General features: G+C 34.5%; 1 protein-coding gene across 6 annotated transcripts in view; it reads left to right on the top strand.

Moving 5' to 3' along the window:
- EVI5 (ecotropic viral integration site 5) overlaps positions 1-26,076 on the top strand; it is a 233,956-nt gene that overhangs the window by 157,641 nt on the left and 50,239 nt on the right. For 5 of the 6 annotated variants that reach the window (XM_063103863.1, XM_063103862.1, XM_063103859.1 and 2 more), the window contains one exon: positions 16,131-16,226. The exons of the other annotated variant lie outside the window; for it this stretch is intronic. In XM_063103863.1, coding sequence (XP_062959933.1) covers positions 16,131-16,226 — 96 coding nt within the window. The remainder of the gene's footprint in view (positions 1-16,130; positions 16,227-26,076) is intronic. 6 annotated transcript variants of the gene reach the window in all.

The raw sequence follows: 26,076 nt of genomic DNA, 5'->3' as shown, positions 1-26,076 counted from the left end.
AACTGTAAGCAATAAATTTCATTTTCTTATAAATCACCCAGTTCCGTATATTCTTATAAGCAACACAAATGGACTAATACATTCCCCAAATTAGATAATACAAGATATTTAGCAAAATATCAGAAGAGTAAGCAGAGCCTTTATTTAACCAAGTTCTTCCTTTTCCTGTGCTTTTTATACAAAAGTAAGAACAAACTTGAGCTTGAAAGACAAAGGAAATAGATCTCAAATATGGTGGAAAGAGGGTTGTCACCCATGTTATTAGAGCATTGGAATATGTGGACAGTCACCTAGCCATGAACATAATGAAAAGAAATACCACAGCAACTTGGTTTATGTTATTATAGAAGAGGAAGAGAGAAATACCATTCACAAAACAAAAGATTCCAACCAAAAAGAAAGGTAATTCAAAGATAAGAGAGGAATTGCAAATTGATTCATACTTTAATACAACTTAACATGAATTAAATAAAATTAAGAGATCAAAAGATAAAATGATAAAATAGCAATGAAGTGAGTAGGAAGATTGTACTTCTAAGGAAACAAATTAAAACTCAATACAACATCATTGCAGAAATCATAAAAGAATAGACTTCATTAGACAATGCTGAAAAGTGAAATTCTGGCATGGAGGAAGTTTGAGATAATCACAGTGAATGCAGAAAGTAGAGTGTAAAACAATTTTTAGCTAATAAATATAAATGACATAATCTAACACTACAGGTAATTAGTATCCCACAACAAATGGAAGGAAGATGTATTCAAAGACATAAACAAGAAGAGTTCCCTGAAATTAAGGAAGATTTAAATGTGCAAATTAAAAGAATACTCTGTGTTCCAAGAAAACTTGATATAGAATGCTCCATAAACACATGAAGCAATTTACCTACAAGCTGGGATGGGAAGATTGAGACTTCTCCTTCAGATTTCTTCACTGCATAGTCAATGCCCTAAACCAATGGAACAGTGTCTATACTGTACTCTCCAATACAGTAGCCCCGACCACATGTAATTTTATTTAAACTGATTTAAATTAAACAAAATTAAAATTAGTCCTTCAATCACACTAGCTCCTCATGTTACATGGTAGCCACTAGCTACCATATTGGGCAATGCATATATAGAACATTTCCATTATCACAGAAAGTTCTGTTCTAGTCTACAAAATTCTGAGTTTGGATGACCCAAAAATATGATAGCCAAACAAGATAACATTCAAATATATGAAAGAAACAGGTTGGTAAATGTCCATTGACAGACAACTGGATAAGGAAAATGTGGTATACATATGCAAAAGAATACTACTCAGCGATAAAAAAAAAAAAAAAAGAAATTCTGCCATTCATAGCAACATGGATGAGCTTGTAGAAAATTATGTTAAGTGAAATAAGCCAGGCAGAGAAAGAGAAATACCACATGTCCTCACTCATAAGTGGGAGCAAATTAATTAATTAATTAATTAATTGAGAAACAACAATCACAAAATAGGTCCAACTTTCAGAAGGAGAGGACAGAAATGTAGTTAATTGAGGTAAGAAAGGGAGAGGGGAAGGGAGGTTGGCAAGAAATTGGTTAATGGACACAAAGAATGCTTAGTTTGTAATGATGAATATGCTAATTATCTTCATTTGATCATTACATATTGCACACAGGTATTGATATTCAACTCTGTACCCCACAGATGTGGATAACCAATGATGTTTCAATTAAAAATGGAACAGGTTGGGATTTTCCAATGTGAAAAAAAGCTGCTGGAATACTGTTTCATGATCCTTTATTTAAAAAAAGCTGGATAATGAAATCCAGCATAAAATGAGGCAAAGAATTAAGAAATGCATGCTCTGTTAGGAAAAATGAGTGGTGAATTTTGAATCAACTTAAATACTAACAGTAAACAAATATGAGAATAATGGTTAGAGGTTAGAATGTTCCTACAAATTTTGAAAGTGTAAAAATAATATAGCTAACAAAAATCTGGAAGTATAAGGAGGGGAGATGGAAGCAAGTAGAAATGCACTCATATCTCGTATTTTAAAGCAAGGTAGTCATCCAATACCATCTAAATCTAAAGCATGTAATTTAAAAAATGGACTCCGATATCTTAATATATTCATAATCTCTTTTCTTAAAGTTAGAGGTTTTTTAAAAAAGAAATTTTATTTCCAATGTATCTCTTATATTGAAGAAACACTTTCATTCAATTTACTTTCTTTTTCTATCAATTTTAGCTAAATTTTAACTTTAATTTTTCTCTTTGTATTTTTTTTGCTTTGCTTACATTATTTAAGTTAAACATGTATAATTTTACAAAAACAATTATTTTTCATTAAAAAAACTGGCTGGACATATTCTAAGATAGTAACACTGATTCTGAGAAATGGGAAGAAAAATTATTGTTATTCTCTTTTTTCTTTTTTAACTAAAAATTTTTTCTAATTTTTTCTGCCTGAAACATTTAAATCCCTCTGTACAAAAGGTGAACTATCAATCATAAGATAAAGGTTATGAATGAATGTTTGATGGAGGAATATGTACGGGGGGAAAGGACTCATTTCATTTTAGTTTTTTGGAAATAAGTTTTATTTTTCTTTTTCTTATTGAAGCATAATTGATTGTACGTATCTGAGGGGTACCACATTGAATATCATTACCTGTGTGCAATATGTGATGCTCGAATAAGGACAATTAGTATATTCAACATTACACAATGTAATCATTTCTGTGCCCTTTAGCAATTTCTCGCTAACCACTCTTCTCCCACTTCCCACCTCTGGTAGCGATAGTTCTGTTCTCTCCTTTTGAAAATTCAGTGTATTATTGTGACTGTTTGTTTGTTTATTTTTCTTAAATTTTGTTAATTTTTTTTAGCTCTCACTTATGAATGACGACAGGTGGTATTTCTCTTTCTGTACCTGGCTTATTTCACTTAACATAATTTTCTCTAAGTTCATCCATGTTGCTGTGAATGGCAGACTTTCATTCTTTTTTACATCTGAGTAGTATTCTATTGTGTATATATACCACATTTTCCTTATCCAGTCATTTGTTGATGGACATTTAGGTTGGTTCCAACTCTTGGCTGTTGTAAATAGGTCTGCAATGAACATGGGAGTGCAGGTATCCCTTCAACATGATGATTTCTGTTCTTTTGGGTATATACCCAGCTGTGGAATTGTGGAATCATGTAGCAGTTCTATCTGTAGCTGTTGAGGAACCTCCATACTGTTTTCTGTAATGGCTGCACTAATTTACAGTCCCACCAACAGTGTAGGAAGATTCCCCTTTCTCTGCATCCTCGCCAGCATTTGTTATTCTCTTTTTTTAAGAGGCAGTCTAAATGGGGTGAGATGATATCTCAGTTTGGTTTTGATTTGCATTTCCCTGATGCTTAGTGACCTTGAGCATTTTTTCATGTGCCTGTTGTCCATTTGTGTATCATCTTTGGAGAAATGCCTATTCAGCTCTTCTGTCCATTTTTTAATTGGGTTACTTGTTTTATTACTGTTAAGTTGTTTGAATTCCTTATATATTCTGGATATTAATCCCTTGTTGGATGCATGGTTTGCACATATTTTCCTCCATTCTGTAGGTGGTCTTTTTGCTCTGTTAATTGTTTCTTTTGCTGTGCAAAAGCTTTTTTGTTTATAAAATCTCATTTGTTTGTTTTTCCTTTTGTTGCCTGTACTTTTGGGGTCATATTCACAAAGTCTTTACCCAGTCCTACTTAATGAAGTGCTTCCCCTATGTTTCTTTTAGGAGTTTTATAGTTTCAAGTCTTATATTAAAGTCTTTAATCCATTTTGAGTTGATTTTGATATATGGTGAGAGGTACGGGTCTAGTTTCATTCTTCTACATATGGATGTCCAGTTTTCCCAGCACCATATAGTGAAGAGGTAGTCTTTTTCCCCATTGTATGTTCTTGATGCCTTTGTTGAAGATGAGTTGGCTGTAAGTATGTAGGTTGATTTCTGGGTTTTCAGTTCTGTTCTATTGGTTTGAGTGTCTGTTTTTATGCCAGTATAGTGCTATTTTAGTTATTATAGCTTTGTAGTATAATTTGAAGTAAGGTAGTGTTATGCCTCTGGCTTTATTTATTTATTTTTGCTGAGGATTGCTTTGGCTATTCAGGGTCTTTGGTTGATCCATATGAATGTTAGGATTGTTTTTTCTGTTTCTGTGAAGAATGCCATTAGTGTTTTGATGTGGATTGAATTGAATCTGAAGATTGCTTTAGGTAGTATGGACATTTTCACAGTGTTGGTTCTTCCAATACAAGAGCATGGAATTCTTTCAGTTTTTTTGTGTCCTCTTTAGTTTCTTTCAGCAGTGATTTGTTTTTCTCATTGTAGAGGTCTTTCATCTCCTTGGTTAAATTGATTCCTACTTTTTTTTTCCCTATTTTGGTTACTATTGTAAATGGGCTTCCTTTCTTGATTTCTTTTTCTGCTAGTTTGTTGTTGAAGTATAAGAACACTACTGATTTTGGGGTGTTGATTTTGTATCTGCAACTTCACTGAATTTGTTTGTCAGCTCTAAGTGTTTTTTGATAGAGTCTTTAGGTTTTCCTATATATAATATCATGTTATATATATGCCTATATACATCCATGTGCAAATAGGAACAGTTTGACCTCATCTTTTGAAATCTGGATGCCCTTTATTTCTTTCTCTTGCCTTATTGCTCTGGCTAGTACGTCTAATATTGTGTTAATAGGCATGGTAAGAGTGGTCATCCTTGTCTTATTCCTGTTCTTAAGGAAAAGGCTTTCTGTTTTTCCTCATTCAGGATAATATTGGTGGTGGGTTTGTCATATATGGCTTTTACTTTGTTGAGATAATTTCCTTCTGTACCTAATTTGCTCAAAGTCTTTATCATGGAGGGATATTGAATTTTGTCAAATGCTTTTTCTACATCTATGGAGATAATCATATGGTTTTTGTCCTTGATTTTGTTGATGTAGTGTATCACATTTATTGATTTGCTAAAGCTGAACCATCCTTGCATCCCTGGGATGTATCCCACTTGATCATGGTATCTAATTTTTTGATGTGTTGCTGTATTCTGTTTGCTAGTATTTTGTTGGGGATTTTTGTGTCCATGTTCATCAGTTATATTGGCCTGTAGTTTTCTTTTTTTGTTGTATCTTTGTGTGGTTTGGTTATCAGGATGATTCTGGCCTCATAGAATGAGTTTAGGAGAATGATGTCTTTTTCAATTTTTTGAAATTGTTTGAAGATAATTGCTATTATTTCCTCTTTAAAGGTTTGATAGAATTCAACTGTAAAGCCATCAGTCCCTGGGCTTTTCTTTGTTGTGAGACTGCTGATTAGTTTTTCAATCACGTTGATTGCTATTGGTTTCTTCAGGTTTTCTGTTTCTTCTTGGTTCAGACTTGGTAGTTTGTATGTGTCCAGAAATTCATCCATTTTCTCTAGGTTTTCAAATTTGTTGGTGTATAGTTGTTTAAAATACTCAAATGATTCTTTGTATTTTTGCATTATCAGTTCTAATGTCTCCTTTTACATTTCTGATTTTTGTTATTTGGGTCTTCTCTTTTTTTAGTTAGCCTAGCTAATGGTTTGTCTATTTTGTTTATCTTCTCAAAAAACCAATTTTTTGTTTCATTGATCTTTTGTATTTTTTGAGTCTCCATTTCATTTGGTCCTCTGTAATCTTAATTATTTCTTTCCTTCTACTAATTTTGGGATTGGATTGTTCTGCTTTTCTAAGTTCTTTGAGGAAAGGTTGTTTATTTGAAATCTTTTTATTCTTTTGATATAAGCATTTATTGCAATAAATGTCCCTCTTAGTTCTACTTTTGTTCTATCCCACAGGTTTTGGCATGATGTGTCTTTATTTTTATTAGTTTTAAGAAATGTTTTGATTTCTGGTTTACTTCATGCTTGGGCCTGTAGCTCATTCAGGAGCATGTTGTTTAATTTCCATGTATTTGTATAGTTACTAGAGTTTTGCTTGTTATTGATTTCTAGTTTTACTCTTTTGTGGTCTGAAAAGATACTTGAAATTATTCCAATTTAAAAAAAATTGTTGAGACTTGATTTGTGGCCTTACATGTGGTCTATCCTGAGGAATGTTCCATGTGCTGATGAGAAAAATATATTCTGTAGTTGCTGGATGAAATGTTCAGAGATATCTGCCAGGTCCAATTGGTCTAGAGTGTAATTTAAATCCTGTATTTTTCTGTTGATTTGTTGCTTAGGGCTGAGAGACAGGTGCCAAGAGTGGGGTGCTGTGCTGAGAGAGGGGTATTCAGGTCCCCATGTATTAAAGTACTTGTGTCTGTCTCTTTCTTTAGGTCTAATAGTGTTTGCTTTATATGTCTGGGTGATGTGGTGTTGGGTGCATACATATTTATGATTGTTATGTCTTCTTGCTAGATAGATCCCTTTTTCATTATATCATGGCCTTCTTTGTCTCTTTTCATGGTTTTTGGTTTAAAGTCTATTTTATCCAATGTAAGAATAGGTATTCGTGCTTGTTTTTTAATTTCCATTTGCGTGGTGTATCTTTTTCTATTCCTCTCGTTAGTTTGTGTTTGTGTTTACATGTGAGGTGAGTCTTTTGTAGACAGCATATAGTTGGGTCTAGTGTTTTAATACAATCTGTCAGTCTGTGTCTTTTGAGTAGAGTATTTAATGTACTTAAATTTAAGGTGTTATTTGCAAGATATTGGAAAATGACTCTTAATAACTATTAGTCACAGCCAGGATAAACCATCTCACTGAAACTGTTGAGAAAGTAAATTAATTTTGTATTATGTGTTATTTATCTGAAATGAATAAAATATTATTTTTATCTTAATATAGGCTGTCTTTTATTTATCCTTATTTTATTCTTTGTATCTTGACTTCTTATGAGAGGGGACTACTGAATTCATGAATAATTATAATTTGGTTATCCATACTGGCCTTCTTCCATACTTAAATTAAAATGCCCATTCCCTATCAAATTCAAAAATGTTTGTTGGCAAAATCACTTCTACATGGGTCCTTCAAACAGGCTAGGGAAGAGAGTGGTTTATCAATAAGTTGAATATGTATGAGCACTCTGGTCACCTGATGCTAAAGAAGGTACATGGAAAACTCTGACAACTAGCAGCTGCACTTCCCAGCTTTGGCTTGCTGTCACTCTTTACAGAGGGCCCAGAAAAGATCCATGAATAACATAAAATAAGCAACAGCATTTTTAGAAAAGTAATTCTAGCATATATGCTGCTGTAGTCTCTCTCCAATAAAATCATGGTTTATATTGGAGTAATATGTAGTGATATAAAGAGTATGAAACTAGGCGTGAAACTTGGCTTCTGAACTCTTTGCTTTTTCCTGGCCTAGCAATTGTTCTTGATAAGTCCATTTCAATCCTCTAGTGCTGCTGGGGCCAGGCTATGCTTAGTTCAAGCCACCTATGAGGACAAACACAGGAAAGGGACCATGCTAAAAAAGAGGATTTATTATTACTTTTTCATTGCAGAGAAAGACTGGCTAAAAGAAAGAAGTGGTGATAAGAATCCAGAGTACAGAAGTAATAGGTGTAGGCCATAATAGTCATCAAGCTGGGAGAAGAGAATCTAGAGAAATATCAGTGGTGGGTAGTAGAATGACAAAAAGATAATTGACATTCACATGGATCCAGAAAGGCCTTTTGGAATTAATTCTTTGAAAGTCTTGGTATCCGATGCACACCAGTGTCCAAAGGGCTTGTCCGGATCTAACTTAGCCTAGCTTCCAGTGTTTATCATTAATAAATGGAATGTTATCACTGTATATCATTTCCTTATAGGGAAAAGACAGAAGCTGCTTTACACTGCACAAGAGCATCTATTTGGAGGTTAACTCTGTGGTATCCAAAATAAACAAACAAGCTAAAAAATACAAAACAAAGCCAGAAAACAAAAATGGGGATGAATCTTTCACTGAGATAACCCCCATAACATAGAATATCAGGATACTAAAATATGATAATTCCAGCTTTCCGGAAGGTGAAGCCAGCTGTGTGAGCACTGTCTCAATGAGCAAGATGAAGCTTACTGAGTAGCTACTTGATGCTCTCCTTTTATGGCAAGTCCTCCTTTTCCTAGAGATTTCTTTTTGACTAACCCCATCTTTGTCTCAGAATTTAAAGTCATCTACCTATTCTACAGAATATTTCATCCAGAGAAACAAATGATAGAAAAAAAAGGCTGAAAGATTTTTATGTATGTTTAAAGTGATGCCAGATGTGGAGAGAGTTCTTTGGACCTCACAGGATTGAAAAGTTAAACCCATATAGGTTAGTCTCTTAAGAAATGGGGAAAAAAATCGTAACTACTAATATTTATTATATTTATGTTTTATAAAATGTATGTTATATATAAATAATAAAATACATATTTACCAGTATAATATAGAAAGTACTGTCTTCTGATGCTTTTACTATACGTTTTCCAAGTCTTTGACTTCCGATATTTAAGTTTCTGTGCCCGTGCCTTCTGTACTTACTCCCTTAATTCAACCAACCCTTAAGTATACATTATATTAGTTTTACTCTGCTGTGTATTTGGTTTGAAAAAGAAAAGAAAAATAGTACTTTATTTGGAGTTTTGTTAGAATGGGAAATCTCTTTGTTTCATCTTGGGTAGTACGTAATCTATAGATTTGAACTCTTCGAAAAAATTGTGTCATGAAAAATAAAAGATACAGAGAGACTATTGTATATTAAAAGAGGCTAAAGAGATATGGCAACCATATATAACCATGAACTTTGGTTGATTCTGGACAGTAATAAAACATGTTGGGTCTTTTGGGGGGAAATTTGAATAGGAACTGTATGTTCAATGATATTATGGAATTACTGTTAATTTAGGTTTTATAATGGTATTTGGTTGTGTAGGACGGTTTCTTATTCTTAGGAGATACACACTGAAATAGTTGTAAAATGTCATATCTGTAATTTACATTCAGATGTTTCAGAAAAAAAATCTGTGTGTGCACATATGTACATAGAAAGAACAAAAGCCAATTTTCTTTGCACCAACACAAGGCAAAATGGTAATTGATGAATATAGCTGAAGGGCATATGGGTGTCATTGTACTATTATTACAACTCTTCTATAGATTTGAAAAATTTGAAAACAAAAAAGGTAGGGGAAGTTTTTGCAAGATATAAATAATAGACTTGATGCTTATATATTTGTCTTCTGGCCTAAGGTGCTTTGTACTACCTCAACTATGCATCCTGTACATTAAGTAGGTGTTAACTGGTTAAATTCTCAAAAAACACAAAAACTTGTAAGCAAATTGTCTGATTGTATAGAGTATTAAAAAGCTATGGCTTGAAACACAGCTTTTGAAATCTCTTATCTTCCTGTCTAAGGAAGTGTCCTTCCTGTGGCAAGATAGGGTAAGTTATAACCAACATTAAAAACATAGAGAAAGAAATAAACAAGAATGGACTCTTAGGTGTGCCCATTACAATTTCTCTTTAAAAATGAGCCTGACTAAATTTGTGGATTTAAACAAGCCTGGGGTCCCTGTCTTTTCTTTCCCTTCTCTCTCAATCATTGTTCAAAGCAGCTTAACATCGTATTTTATCTCAGTTTTGCTGCACTATAACATGCAAAACCAGCTGCTTAGATCTATAGAGAAAAGCTTTTCTCATTTTCTCTTCAATCTTCTAGTTTGATGCACCATTATCATATTTAATTTTTCAACTTTTTAAATGATATATTGGAGTGCAGTAGATGTAGGTGAAGGTACCTCTGAAAAAAAATGTCCATTTTCTATTGTGGCAAATACATATTTACTTTTTATTTTCCTGTGGACTACATACAGCATTTACTGATTTTTCAATAAAGTGTAACAATATGTGACACATCCTGGGAACATTTTATCTCTTTCTCATCCTTTCTCTGATTAGAGCTCCCCATGGTTTCTGGGATAAAACAGTTGAATGTGTATACCTAAGGTGCGTAAGATCATTAACAAACAGTCCAGGTAGTTGAAAAGCAGAATCACTGCACTTAATATAGTATTCATCTACATACATTTATGTGTTATGTTAGAGAACATGGCTCTTTTTACTATGTAAACCTGTTACCTAATAGCTAGGTTAGAGAATTGGATTCTGTATTTCTCTTATTTATTGCCATTCTCTTCACAGGTATTGATGCTTTTAAGTATTTGAAGAATTATTCTGCTGGTCTCCAAATCTTTGGTTTTTCTTCATTCTTTAAAATACTTATTTTCAGTCATAGGGGTCATACATGTGGAATTTTCTCAGATCCTGAACATTTTATTTAGTTCCTCATCATACATTACTAAGCTTTAAATTAATATTTTCTCTTTGAGAGCTGGGTTAACCAAGAAAAGGATTTGAATTAAAATTGAATCAACCTCTGTAGACAGGGAACTGGCCAGCTGAAACTAACATGGAAATAATGTGAAGTGAAACTGATAGCAGAAATGAAAGAAATTAATTTAAGGACCCTTGACAGTTTTCCTCTATTTTTGTTTTTAAATATATTTACTCTGGAAATATGGCGACTATTTGTAAATAAGTTTATGAGACTTGGTCATTTACCACATTTACCTTGATGGTGGTAGTTGAAAGAAATATTTATATCTTTGTTATGTGTAAAATTATTCTAAAGAAAACTATAATGAGATTAAACGTGTAAAATGTTATTTGAGATCCTTGGGAAATAGGATGAAAAGTGTTTTATTATTGGCATCTAAATAGAATTCTGAATTTCCATAAAAAAAAAGTTGATTTTCATAGGTGATTCAGACCAGTGCATTTCAAACGTAGGTCTACACAGTGGCTATGTCAGGATCACCCCTTGTATAGCTTTCAAAGTATACTGATTTTCAAGTCCCGTTCTCAAATATTTAAAATTCAGTAGGTCAGGTGTAGGTTCCCTTAATCTTTATGTTTACAAAAATCCCAAAGTGATATTTCTATATAATCATCTTTGGGAATTATTGTTTTAAATATTTCCTAGGTTATTTTGTTTATATTATTGTATTCATTTACTTACCCATATCTTTAAAAATATTTATTAGGTAATATGTTTTTATTGCAGGTAACAAAACATCCAATTCAAACTGGCTTAAATAATAAAGGGGATTTATTGGCTTATGTAACTGAAAAGTCTAGAAGCAGAATGTGCCGTAGGAAAAGTTTGGTTTGGTCTCCAACTTGCAGTTAACCATGATTCTGAAGGCTCTGCCCTCTTCATCATTTCTATCCTCAGAAAGTTTTCCTAATTGTGTTCAAATGGCTAACAGATGAGCTTTATATCCATATATGACAATGTCCAGAATAAGAAGGCATGCCCCATAATTTCCAGAATAAGTTTTGAGAGGCACACTGTTTGAGCATCCACTGAACCAATCACACTGTGCGAAACAGATGTGATTATCCTGTTTGGTTTAGACCCTACCAATCAGCTCCTATCTGTGGGGTTAAGGTGCAATAATTCCAGTCCCATCACCACTACATAATGGGAGAGATGGAATAGATCTTGAGGTAACAACCACAAAATCAACTACAAAATATTATAGAGATGAACTGTAACTCAGCTTACTCTGAAATTATATTGTTTTAATAAGGCCTTAATTTATATGATTTAGTCATATTACTTTGCAGTTTAAGTTTCAGTAAAATGTGAAGACAGTAGTATCCATTCCTATAGCAAAAAGTAGATTTAAATTTTACTTTTATTTTTTTGTGTGTGGTTGGCCAGTACAGGGATCCAGACTCTTGATCTTGGTGTTAACACCATGCTCTAACCAACTGAGCTAACCAGCCAGACCCAAAAAGTAGATTTTAAATGAAGAATTACTAAGTTACCTTTGGGAGACCTATATCTTTTCATATACCAGGGTATTTCAGAAAGTTCATGGATTTCCTATACTGGCCATTCACCAAAAAAAAAAAGTTCATGGAAATTTTCATATTATCTTTTAATTCTGTTTTTCCGTGAAGTTTTTGAAATACGCTTTTATGTAAGTGAAATACATTGTAGACCAGTACTTACTTTTTAACAGAGGGTGAGAGGAAAGGGGGAATGAATTGTTTTTCACTGATGATTTTTTCCTCCCGGTATTTTACTATGAAGAATTTCAAACATACAGAAGTTGAAAGAATTGTGCAGTAAACACCTGTAAATTCACTACCTCCATTCTGCTATTAATATTTTTGATTTATTTGCTTTTTCTGTCATTTATCAGCTATTTGTCTATCATTCTAGCCATCTTATTTTTGATGGATTTTAAAATACTTACATTGTTATACTTTACTCTTAGCCATTTAAACAGTCATCTTATTAACTGAGTTATTGATGACCTTTTGATTAACAGCCTCATATACAAAGCTCTCTAGCTTAAGGCCTTAATGTGAATCAGATTATTGTAGACATCATAATGGTAATTGCTAAAATAATTATTCAGAAATAGATCCAAGAGTGAAATGAGCATTTATATTTTTACAAATGTTACTTTATACTCTCCTAATATAAAGTTTCATTTTTGGTGTGACAAAAGGCATGCATTTAGGGTCTCTTCAGTGAAAGTACAGAAATCAACCAAAATTGTTGATATATTGGGTCTCTTTGTCTTTAAGTTGTAACTTACCCTATTAGTTTTACTTAGGAAACCAGTTAACTGGCTCTGTTGTTATCAGCTAGACCAAAAGAAAACCTCAAGAAAATGCAGGTTCCTGGTAAATTTATTAGTGTAGCTGACATTTTCCCACCTGCTTATCAGAAACAACCATGCGGACACTGTTTGAAAATAGAAAGTTATAGAAATATTTGAAAAAAACCTTAAACAGTAGATAATTGAATGAACTGTCTCAGAAGTGTAATTAAATTGATATTCACTTCTTAGAATATAGTAGTGCATTGGTATGGGTTTTGGTATTGTAAATATAATACCAAAGAGGATCTGTTTAGGTTTTACATTTAAAGAGGATCCTAAAAATCTTTGAATTAACATGTTTAAGTGAGAGCCCATTGGTAGACTATAAAAACCACAGACTTCTAGAAAAAAGGTCATTTATTCATTTTAATTCATTAAATAGTATTTAAGACATCTCTCACTTTTTACTTCTGTTTTTGAAATATCAGCTATATTCCTTAAGGCAGACTGTTGACTCAGAATACCCCAGGCAGAGCTTTCCAATTGGTGTGTCTGTTACACTGGTGCGACACTAATGTGTGAGAAGTATGCTGAGATAGTTAATTGTCTTCTCTTGGGGTCACTGCTAGAGCTTGGAGCTACTTAATCACCCTTCCTCTTTCCTCTGTTTACCCAGTGTGCCTTAAGAGTTGTTATTCGTGTTCTGTGTATATGTGTGTGTGTCTACAGAAACAATGATTTACTGGGCATCATAGTCAGACTTTTTGTAGGTAAAAGTTTTGTAGAAGAAACCCAACATTAAGCATTGTAAAATTTTATTTAATCTGAAAAGAATAACTGTATACAATTGGTTTTAATCAAATATATAAAGTTTTTCTCTTTGTTTTTTAAAATTCTTTTTTATTATTAATTTTTTAAAGTGAAACAATTGGTTGTACGTATATGTGGGGTACAGCATTAAATATCAATACCTGTGTGCAATATGTGATGCTTAAACTAAGATAATTGATATATTCAACATTACACAATATAATCATTTTTTGTAGCCCTTTACCAATTTCTCATTAACCCCCCTCCACCTTCCCCTTTCCTGCCTCTGATGGCCTCAGTTCTATTCTCTCCTTTTGAAAGGTCAGTGAATTATTATGATTGTTATATCTTTTTAAAAATTATTTATTTTTTTAGCTCCCACTTATGAGTGAGGACATGCAGTATTTCTCTTTCGGTGCCTGGCTTATTTTACTTAATTTTCTCTAAGTTCATCCACGTTGCTGCAAATGGTAGAATTTCATTCTTTTTTATGGCTGAATAGTATTCCATTGTGTGTATATACCACATTTTACTTATCCAGTTGTCTGTCATGGACATTTAGGTTGGTTCCAACTCTTGGATATTGTAAATAGGTCAGCAGTAAACATGAGAGTGCAGGTATCCTTTTTTTTTTTTTTTTTTTGTCTTTTTCGTGACCGGCACTCAGCCAGTGAGTGCACCAGCCATTCCCATATAGGATCCGAACCCGCGGCGGGAGCGTCGCCGCGCTCCCAGCGCCGCACTCTCCCTAGTGTGCCACGGGCTTGGCCCGCAGGTATCCTTTTGACATAATGATTTCCTTTCCTTTGGGTATATAACCAGCAGTTGGGTTGCTGGATCATATGGCAGTTCTATCTGTAGTTGTTTGCGGACCCTCCATACTGTTTTCCATAATGGCTGAACTAATTTACAGTCCCACCAGCAGTGTGGGAAGTTTCCGCTTTCTCCATATCCTCACCAGCATTTCTTATTCTCATTCTTTTTGATAATGGCCAATCTAACCAGGGTGAGATGATATCTAAGTGTGGTTTTGATTTGCATTTCCCTGATGCTGAGTGATGCTGAGCATTTTTTCACATATCTGTTGGCCATTTTTATATCTTCCTTTGAGAAATGCCAATTAAAGGTTTTTAAGATAGATTGCAAAAGAAAGAACAAAGCAACAAACGGGGGAATTATAAGAATAATTTGATGAAAGGGTTTGAAGAACAGACTTAAGGGTGGTTAGGAATGCAGTCGAGTTAGTAAGGGCAGTTAATGCAGAAGAACAGTCTTGTTGAAATGGGGGCCTGACTCTGCAGGGGAGCTACCTATTCTGTTGCTGAATCAGTTCTAGTTAGTTCTTCCTCCTGCCAAGGATGTTAGGGAAGGGTGTGGGTGAAGAAAGTAGAGTGTGTACTTGGCTGCAGTCAGAGGACTAAACCAGAGATGTTTACTGTGATTTGAAAGAGCAATAGGAATCTCCGTATTGGAAAATGATCTTCGCTGCAACCCATTATTCTCAAGGTAATTAATTGTACAGGACCTAAGACACATTTTAAAATTACTTTTAAAAAACTGTAAGTACTCAGGTAACACTAAGGTAACTTTTGCAGGGACTTCAAAGCTCTCTAAAATCAGAATGTATATCTTTCTGCTGTATATGTACTGATATTGAATGTTCTTCAAGTTGTATTGTTGAGAGATGATAGCAAAGTGCAGAGCAGCATGTATACTATTTGTAGTATGGGAAAAACACATGTGCATGTATTTGTGTGTTTGATTATATCTGTACAAAATATCATGTGAAGACTACACTAAAAAACTGTTAACAATGGTTGTCTCCATGGAAGGAAACTTGGTGATTGGCAACTGTTAAAAGTAAGCCCATATTCTTCTGGTATCAGTAATTTTGGTAGATGTCTCTGGATCAGAGCTTCTTAACATTTTACCCATCAACACAGGGCTTCCTAATTATAGATAACCTGGAGATATAAAAAACAATTCTGGTTTTGCTCATCAATAAGCCCTTTATCTAAAGAGTTCACATTTGTTTTCAAGTGGTATAAGAAAAAGGCAGCTCTTCCCCTTTGCAGTTTACATTCCTAAAAAATGGTTCCAGCACTCTTCTGAAACTGTTAGGATTAGGAGCACCTTTTAATCAACTGTATCTAGGACTCCCAACACACATTCCTGAGCTAATTTAATTAAACAGAGGAGACTCAGAGCTGTCTTCCCCTTTTTAGAGTAATTTAGAGAACTTTTTCTTTTTTCCCCTTCTCTGTTAACTAAACAAAAGCAATCCCAGTGTAGCTGTGGGAGGCTAGCCATCTTCTTGACTAAGCATTGAATCTCTTATGGTGTAGATGAAGAATCATCTGCCCTCAAGAATAACTAGACAAATGGCCTTGAAATTCTAGGGTAATTTTTTCATTGCTAGTCCCATTTAATTATTGATTTCTAAGACTCCCTCAAAAGGTACACTATGTAAATTGTATTTATTGTGAACAACTCCATTAAGCATTATTTAGAAATTTTCCGTATAGTTCAATATGGATTATTTTTCAGAGATGATTTGAGAATTAATTTGTTCAGAATTCAGCTAATTAAAGGATATACACTTATGCTGTACTATATCTTGGACAATTACATGCTGTGAAAATTGTGTCTTGTTTTTGCTTTGTTGTATTGTCACAAAACAGAAAGAAGAAGGAAAGCTTCAAGGACAGCTTAACAAGTCTGATTCTAACCAGTACATTAGGGAACTGAAAGATCAGATAGCAGAGCTGAATCATGAGGTAAGTGATAAATTTTGATCTTCACATATTTCTTTCTTCCTTCCTCTGTATTGTAACAACATTTTATTACTGGTATAAGACAGACTCTTTTCATGCTAAATACTTTCTATGAGTCCTTGAGTATAAATTATGATAATAGTATTTTAGAGGATTGTCTTCTTTTTTACAAGGATTTTTCTGTTCTAATATTGAGGATTTATTTTCCTTAATCCTCTTAATCATGATCTAAAATGATCAATTGATATTTCCATGGCAAATTTTTTTTATTGTGGTGTGGAAACCCTTGATAGCTTGCCTAGGAGTCAAAGTTACTTCAGTTAAACTAAAATTGTCCTTATGTGGGTAGTATAAATTTGTGGTATTTACCGTTGTAGGTAGAGGGAAGTCTTTTTACTCTTGTCTTCTTTCTCCCTCATGGTGGTATTACTGAGATTGCAAAAAAGGATACTTGCCTAATATCAGTTAACAGATTTCTTAGTATTTGAATACTTTTTAAACTGGCACTACCTTGAATCTGTGAGACCCAACTCATGAAATTTTCATAGTTTTCATAGGTTTATACTGAGCAACTTAAACTAATGTGTTTTGATAAGAGAGATACTTTTTGTTAATGTGGCTCTAGGTCAGTTTCCTTGTCCTTTATTATTTTCTAATGATAAATATCTGGCTAAACATGAAAGGAAAAGCATGTTTCTTATTTTGAATTATTTGTAAAATTATGTTTATTCACAGTGATTAGATTTGAAAGTGTAACATAAATTTCATTTGTTTAAAAAGAAAAGAAGAAGAAAGAAAGAAAAAAGAAACAAGAAACTCATTTTGGCCACTAAAGATTTTAAACCTCAGAGGAAAAAGTTTAGACATTACCCTTTCCTGGTGTTACACCCTTCAGTTAAAGTCTGAGTGTTTTGGGTAATAGCTCCTGGAGGTTGTCAATCTAAGAGTAAATTCTGAATAAGGAGGAAACAAAACAAACAAAAATGATAAATCTTAGATGTGGTTCAATTTAATTTGTCCTGAAATTTGGGGGATCATTCCTTTAAATATTAATTTTCAGCCATGGTATTATTTGAGTGATTCAGGATCTTATATATAATATTTACCAATATGTGTGCTTTTTTTTATAATCTGCTTTTATCTGTTGTCATGTATGAAAGAACAGTTACAAATAAGCATTCTATAAATTCTTATTCTTTTGAGAACCCTGGAATTATGTTTTGTGTTCCAAGTTGTCCTCAAAGAAAATTGTGACTAAAATAAAGCAATCTCCAATTAAAAATTTTGATGTCTAATGATAAGAAAGTTTTAATGTTGCTGAATTAAGAAAATTATACATAGATTGACTTTATTTCTAAAACTAGTTTGAAAATCAGCCAACAAACTAATTTTTCCTGTCAGGATTGGCAGAAAGATAATCACATGAGGTTTAACTTCAATGTCGGTTTTTTATTTGTGGCCTAAGAAAGCAGTCTCTTATACAAACGTGAAAAGAAAATTAATCAACGGGGTAGAATTTTATACTGTTAAAATAAAGAGCTAGATTGTACAAATTAAAGACTGGAACTGTTTGTGATGAGATGCTAATTGTGCAGTTCAGATTAGCCAAAATCCTGGATTTAAGCAGGATTCAGTCAGGTAGAGAGGAGGGAAGAGTACAGTGCAGCTGGGGACCACACACAAAAAGGTTCAGAGGTGATGAGAGTGAGCATGGGGTGGGAGTTTAGAGGAAGCCAGACTGAAGGATTAATGTGAGTTATGGGAAGTATGGGTAGACTGAGTAGAACCAGGTTATGGTGAATCTTCAAAGCTAGAAGAGATTAAATTTACTAGGTTATGTGAAATCGTTATGGGTATTCAGTTTGAGATTCTTTTTTATTATGCTTTCTGGGCAGATTTTAATTTATTCACCTGTTTTAAAGTTATATCACTAAAGAGAAGATAAGTGAAAACAAGTGAAAGTTTAAACCAAGATACTGGTTGTAGTAGACTTACTACAAAAATCACTACTTTTGGGGCCAGCTTTTTTAAGAGGGTTAAGTAAGGTGTTACTTTTTTATTGCAGTATTTTTCTTCTTTGATATAGCACTTCACAATGGAGAATATATAACCGAAGTCAGTCTAATCTCTCCAATTTAACATTTGCCTGTATGCTAGGATTTGCCAGAATCTTTAGCTTTCAACATAAAAATTAACTTTGAAATGTTAAGGTTGTATTTGGGCATGTGACTCTTAATAGTCACTGTGTTAGATGATTTTTGTACTTCTGTAAATGTTGAAGGAAATGTTAAGAGAAACTCTGCACATTCATTTTCCTGAATATACAACAGTGTTATAACAACTGTGACCACTTAGCATAGTCAGCTGTATGAAATAGTAAAATAAAGAGGAATAAAATAGTAAAGAGAAATAATGAAGAGCAGGTTATTTTTTATGAATGGCTGAATACATCGTTGATCTATAAAAATAACAATAATAGTAACTATTTATTGAGTACCCATATGGGCCAAGTATTATATCAGATACTTCATGTTTATTATTACTAATTCTCTTAACAATCCCACATGAAGGTAGTTGCGTAGGCGTGGAAACTGAGACTCATAATGACTAAGTAACTTGCCAAGCATTACACAAGCAGTAAATGGTTGAGCCTGGATTGAATTAAGTTTGGCTTGTTCTTTCCTGTGCTGGTTACACAGACATTAGATTAGACATGTCATCAATATCTAAAATTTTAAGAATGGCAGTTAGCAGTATTTTAACTATGTTGTTCCTCCCATGTTCCTGACAACATGAATTTGCACATATCCAGAAAATGAATTCTGCAGTTGATGCAGCCACAAGAACTTCGTATCTCTCCTTGTTACAAATGGGGATTTATCTTCACTTCCTGCTGCTAACTCTGATCCATCCTAGTGCCTTCTCTGATACCCATCCCCTGCAATTCCTACCCTTACTACCTGACTAGTTTTGCTCCTAATTTTACCTGCTTTCCACAGAAATTTTTTAATTTGGAGCCTCTTATACCCTGCCAAAATCTTCACAGGAGCCATTGTGGAAACCCTTGCTTCCCCAGACCTAGCAAGAGTTGAGATTAAATCCTCCCTTACTTGCTACCTCTAGTCCACACAGAAAAGAACCGGGGTCTCCAATTCAAGAGATTTCCTGGGTCTCTTCCACCCATCTATCATCAGAGCACCTACTATATACCAGGCACTGGATTTAGAAGTGAAAATAAAGAATATTGAAACACAGTCCATACCGTCAAGGGCCTCACCGTCTACAGTGGAAATAGGCATACAAATAAACAAATTGCAATACATTATGAAAAGTGTAGCAGTATAATAGCTACCATTCATTTAACAGTTGGTCTGTGCCAAACACTGTACTAAGTGTTGTACTTCCATTATTTTCTTTCTTTCTTTCTTTTTTTTTTTTTTTGCAGCTGGCTGGTATGGGTATCCAAACCCAATGACCTTGGTGTTATCACCAAAATGCTCTAACCAAGTGAGCTAACCGTCCAGCCCCTTCCACTATTTCTTTTAATCTTCACAACAGTCCTATGATGTAGGTGGCATCATTATCATTCATATTTTACATGTGGTTCCAGGGGATTAAATAACTCCCCCCAGTCATACTCTAGTCAGTAATAGAGGTAGGATTTTTTATTTCAGGCTATATGACTCCAAGCCCTACCACCCCAAGCCAAACCAACATATGTTATATAGTCTCCTTTCACATATACAGGGATAAGATGGTAACAACATCTGGGGCTGGGTTTTGTAAAATGAAATATTTATCAGGCAGATTAGACATCTGGAGCATTTAAATCAGAAACATGAAACAAAACAGAAGGTTCCAGGAAGTAATAAACCCTCTACTTTTGTTGACCAACAAAGACAAATAATAGGGGCTGGCCCGTGGCTCGCTCAGAAGAGTGTAGTGCTGATAACACCAAGGCCATGGGTTCGGATCCCATATGGGTATGGCCAGTTAGCTCACTGGGTGAGCATGGTGCTAACAACACCAAGTCAAGGGTTAAGATCCCCTTACCGGTCATCTTTAAAAAAAAAAAAAAAGACAGTATCTTATAAATGCAAGGAAAGGAAGATAGAAGAAGGCAGAAAGGTGTTCTGGTTTACAAGCTAAAGGAAAGAACTCAGGACTCATTTAAGTACTGTATAGACATCTTGGGAAGTATAGTCCTATGGTTCAACCAAATTAGCAGTTAACTGGACTTCTCTGGGTCCTTTGGAGTCTTGCTGCCATTTACAGTATTTTTTCATGGGAAAATGCATACAGAACAACTGATTTGAAAATATTTTTGGATTACAGGTATATTTTCATTTGTTCTTGATAGTGATGTGATGGTTGTAGTTCTGATAGAGATGTTCTAAGAATAGGTAAATTTATTTCAGACTAAGGATAGTTCACTTATACTAAAAATTAATTATTTCCCCATTAAACAGCTTTGCTGAATTTTTATGATGTCTTAGTAGTTTTGATGTGCTTTATGTCCTTAAAAATCTCACAAAAGTAATTCTAATTCTATTTGCTTATCAGCTTTTCTATGTAGAGCAAATTTTCCCTGTTTTTAAGATTTCTCTTTGGTAGCTGCTAAAACAGTTACAGATCCTTTGCATAAGTATTTTAATCTTCATAATTAACCTGTAAAAATTATTATTATTCCCATATTACAGGCTCAGTGAGGTTAAGTAACTTGTCTGAAGTCACATACCTAGTAAGTAGCAGAAGCTAGAATTCAGGAATGGGAATTCTGAACCAGTCTGCAATGTATTAAACTAGAATGAAGCGAAACCAAACAAACTACATATGTCTTAAAAAAAAAAAAAAAGAAAGAAAGAAAAAAAAAACCTTTGAAGCATTTTTATTTATTAATACCCTTCCTTGTTCCAGATAGAATTAAGGAAACTTACAAATGCTACAAAATAGCAAACTACAATTTTGTGAGAAAAAGGAAAGGAAAACAACTGTAGGAATATAATATGGAACCGTTAAGACCAGTACAAAAATGCATACTGTAAGTCATAGTTGATGGAATCAGTGTGGGAAAGGGCTTTATTTTGGGGTGAATTGTTTTTTGTTTTAAGTGAATTCAGAAAAGAAAGTTATGAATAAGTCTTTTTGTTTATTAAAAAATAATGCATACCACAAAAATATCTATATATTTCCTGTAAGTTGGCCTCAGACTTGGCTCTAAGGTTTTCAGCAGTCAACACGTCTGGTCACTTAAACCTTTCCGTGTGTCTGTGTGATAAAAACAGACTAATTATCTAGAAGAGCTACAACTATTCCTGATACTAAGACTAAACAGCAGTTTCTCCATTGCTTCTTTATAAAGGAGACCTTGTATGAGTTCCCTGGTTATTATCCTTAGCATTCAATAATAAAACGGATTCATAATTATAAAAATTAAACAATTTAAAGAACAGAACCTCTTTTTAAAAAACTTTTATATGGAGACATAATATACAGAAAAATGCCCAGGTTGCAAGTTTACAGCTTAATAAATTATCACAAAGTGTTCACACCCATGTAACTATCACACAGATCCAAGAAATAGACCGCAGATCCCTGTTTATACTCCATCCCAGCAACTACTCACTCCCTCCTCCTCAAAGGTAACCATGATCTCTACCTCTAGTACAATAGTTTAAGTTTTTGAACTTTATATAAATGGCTTCCTTCAGTACAGTGGTACTCAAAAAGTTCATGGAAAGATTTATATTATCTTTTAACTCTGTTTTTCCACGAACTTTTTGAAGTACCCCTCATATGTATTCTTTTGTGCCTTGCTGCTTCTGCTCGACATTGTGAGATTTTACTATGTCATTTTTAAATGCAGCTGTAGGTTGTTTTATTCTTATTGCTGTATAATTTTCCTTTGTAAAAACATAGCATGATTTATTTATCTATCTTGTTGATGAACATTTGGATTATTTCTGGTTTGTTCTGTTAAGAACATTGCTGCAAGTGGTTATGCCAATTTATACTCTCATGAGCAGTGAAGAAAGTTCTTGTACTACATCCTTATCAACATGTGGAATTGTCAGTCTTTCTAATTTTAGCCATTTTGTGGCTATAAAGAAGTTTCTCATTATGGTTTTAATGTGCATTTCCCTGACTACTAATGAGACTGGGTAACTTTCCACAGCATTTAGAACAATGTTGGCATGTAGGAGTTACTTCGTAAAAAAATTTTGTTTTTTAACGTTTTTATAGCAATGTAGTGTGTTCTGGAGCAGCCCAGGATCCAGGCTAATCTGCCCCCCTGCCCCCCCACTCTCCCTACCAAGGGCTTGAACGATTTTCTTGGGGAAAGGGGAATTTGGTGACAGGACCTAAGTGGGACCTCAACAGGTTCTCAGGCTACCACCTAGACATCCTTATTTTGCTGTCAAGGGCCACCTCCACCTGTTAGTTACTCAGCAGAGGTGGGAGGAAAATGAAATTTTGAGGTCTGTAGTTTTCTTCCTGTAGTTTCTTCCTTTTTCTTTTTTTTTCTTTTAATTATTGGAGGGATCTTTCCGTTTTTCTTCTAGTGTTCTAGTGTTTTAAAGGGAAAGTATCTGGAAGCCTGTGAAATGTGAGGAGTTGGGGGTGGAAGGGGAAGTTGCACACTGTCTGTCCAGACACAAAACTATCCTTCTGATGTTCTGATCTGCCAGGCTTATTCCCTCAACATGGATGTACCTTGAGGTGGCAGAACCTACATGTTCCCAAGGTTGCTAGCCAGGCTGTCCCTCTGTCCCCACTTCAGGGGTGTGTGTGTGTTCAGGGTGTGTGTGTGTGTGTGTGTGTGTGTGTGTGTGTCCAGATATGGAAGGTGGGAAGAGACAAAATGGATGGGAAGTGTTCTCTTCAGGAGTTGACAGCCCTGCCCTGCGGCGGGCCTGAATCTGAGAACATCCTCCTCCTCTGGCAAAGGCCAGGACACTGTCCCAGTAATGGGCTCTGTACAAGCAGGGGGCGGACGCCCTGAGGCTGTTGTGCTTAGACAGGTGGGCAGAAGAGGGAAGTGGTCCAGGGAGCAGGGAGCATGTGGAGGAGACTGGGCTGCTGCCTGACTAGTTCAGTCCTTGTGAAAATGTTTTTAATGAATAAATGATGTTTGTGAAAAGCTTTGCAGATAATGTAACTTATAAGCTGCAATAGCAATGGTAAGAAACTTCCTGATGTGTGAATAAGAGTGGAAAGAACATTCCAGACAGAAGAAACAACTAGCACAAAGACCGTAGAAGAAAATAAAGTGCCGTTTTTTAGAAACCACGCTAGTGTGACTGGAGTGTAGTGGAGGATGAGAAAAATAGTATAAGATTAGAGAGGTAGGTAGGGTCAGATCATATATAGTGCTTTGTAAGCCAGGATATATAGTATGGGTTTTATTCTTAGTATAGTGGAAAAGCCTTTGGATGGTTTTAGGCAGGGAGTGATGTGATCTCATTTGCCCTGCCTGCCATATGGTGAATTGATTATAGGAGAGAAAAGAATGGAAACAAGGACATTCATTAGGAGTCTCTTACAATCCAAGTAAGAGCAGAGGGGGCTTAGAAGGATGGAAGAAGAGGAAATGTTGCAATGTGGATGTATTAGAGGTATGTTTCTCTCATAAGAGAAAGCATTCAATGGCTCCATAGATTTTTTGGCTGGAGCAATAGAATGAATGGTTGGTTGGTGCCATTAAGATTAAGGGAAAGTAGAAGATTAATGAAAGATAGATTAAGGAAAGGTGGAAGATCAAGAGTTCTGTTTTTATGTTACGGTTGAGAGTCCCATGAAACATTCAGAGGAAGATATCAGACGGCAGTGTATATGTCAATCTGAATTCTGAAGAGAGGTCAGGGCTAAAAAATAGTTGTAGCAGTCATTGGCATATCAATGGCATTTGTATGCAAAGAGAATGGAGTCCAGGGACAAGTTCTGAGATACTCTCAACCTTCAAGGTCAAGAGAGCCTCCAAAGGAGACCAAAACCACCAGCGGGGTAGGAGGAAAACTGGGGAGTATGGAGACTCAGAAGTCCCCAGAATGAAGAAGAGAGCATTTCAGCATAGTTATTTTAATTAGATTTTTAAAATTTCCCTGATCTTTCTGAAGAATAAACTCATTAAGAAAGATTTCTTCAGGATTTTTCACCACTTATCAGAGAATGATGGATGACTTAATAAAGAACTTGAGAGGAGAAATGTTCTGTCACTGAACATTATTGAGATATCTTTCCTAAAGAAATTAGAGAATTGTTAGCTATTTCAGGACAAGGCTGACAAAAAAAAAAAAAAAAAAAAAAGGAAGAGAGAGAAACTCTTATAGTATGCTATAAACAACATACAACTCAGGTAGTTAGAACCAACTTTCTTTCTAGGAATAACTATTGTATTGGTTTCCATTACTCAGAAGGTCATGTGGCATCCTATCTCCTTTGTGTTGGGGAGGCAATTTTTTAAGTTAAATTATCATATGTCATAGAAATCTTCTTATATTATTTCTACCAGCTAAGTACGGAATTAGGAAATTGAGTAAACAAAAGGAAATCTAAACAAAACTCTTACTAATGTTTGGCTTAGAAACTGTTTATGCATGAGTACTCCTTAAGTTTTTAAATTCTGATAACTGTTTATGTACAGCTGAGACATGGAATTAATTAAATATCTACCAAGAAGTATTTTTAATGTCCTCAACATTCTTAATATAGTTTTTAATATGCATTCTTACTTTGTTGTTAAACTGGAATTTTTGAAATAAGGAACTTTAAGAATCAAAAGACAGTCTACCTTTTTGTATTCTTTGAATCTTTTTTCCCTTATCCTTGTAGTTTTCAATTTAAAAGTAGCTAATAAAGTCACTTGAACTTGAATTTATTATATAAAAGATTATATATAATCTTTTTTTAAAGATTCATTCAACACTGATCTTCATCTAGGGATTAAAATCAAAATATTAAAGGTAGGAATGCACTTAGTCATTTGTTTGTAAGTGCATACTTATTCTGTACTGCCTGTTTCTACTGGTCTTATTTCCTTTTAGATATTGCAAAGCTCCAAGTATGTTGCCTAGTCTATAGAGTGGTACCCAGAAATAGAATTGACATTCTTACCCACAAAAACATTGATAGCAACAGTCTACTTCTGGAGGTAGAAATAAGAAGCAAAGATAGTACTTTCTGTCCATACTGATGGCTGCCGATGATTGAATTTTAATTTTTGAAAAAATTTTGATGTTTGAGAAAAACTTCAATGTATGGAGTTATAACCTTTCATGTATAGTTCTACTTTAATTTTATAAAAATTTTTATTGAATCATATTTGTTTATACATATTTTGGGGGTTCATTGTTGACATATGTTGATCAAATCAATATTACTAGCATATATATTGTTACAAATTGTACTTATTCTTTATGCCCCTTGTCTAATCTCTCCCCATCCCTCTCTCCCTCCCCCCTCTAATTACCCTAGATTTCTTCTCTCCCTCTGAAAGAGTAATGGTTACTCTGTTGATTTGTTGCCTAGATAATCTTTTCATTGCTGAGAGGTGTGTTCAGTTCCCGCAGTATTATCGTAGAGCAGATGCTGCTTCTGTCACTCTGGAATGGGCTTTGTGGAGAGAGACATCCTCTTCTTTTCTTTGGTCTATGCTGGTGACTTTCCTAGTGTCAGTGCACTCCAGTGTCTGGTGGACCATCTGCACATTGGTTGTGGTGTCTAGCTGCTTTCGCAGCAGCTGTGATTATTGTGGTGGCTGTGGTGGGCCACCAACATGGAGGTGATGTTTTTGACATGCTCCTTGGTGCTGGTGGTATGCCTGATTGTGGGGGGGGGGGGTCCAGTCCCCAGA

This window comes from Cynocephalus volans, chromosome 8, assembly GCF_027409185.1.
Source record: "Cynocephalus volans isolate mCynVol1 chromosome 8, mCynVol1.pri, whole genome shotgun sequence".
NCBI classification, from domain to species: Eukaryota; Metazoa; Chordata; class Mammalia; order Dermoptera; family Cynocephalidae; genus Cynocephalus; species Cynocephalus volans.
The sequence above is the reverse complement of the archived record's forward strand: the minus strand, read 5'-3'. Positions and strand labels throughout refer to the sequence as shown.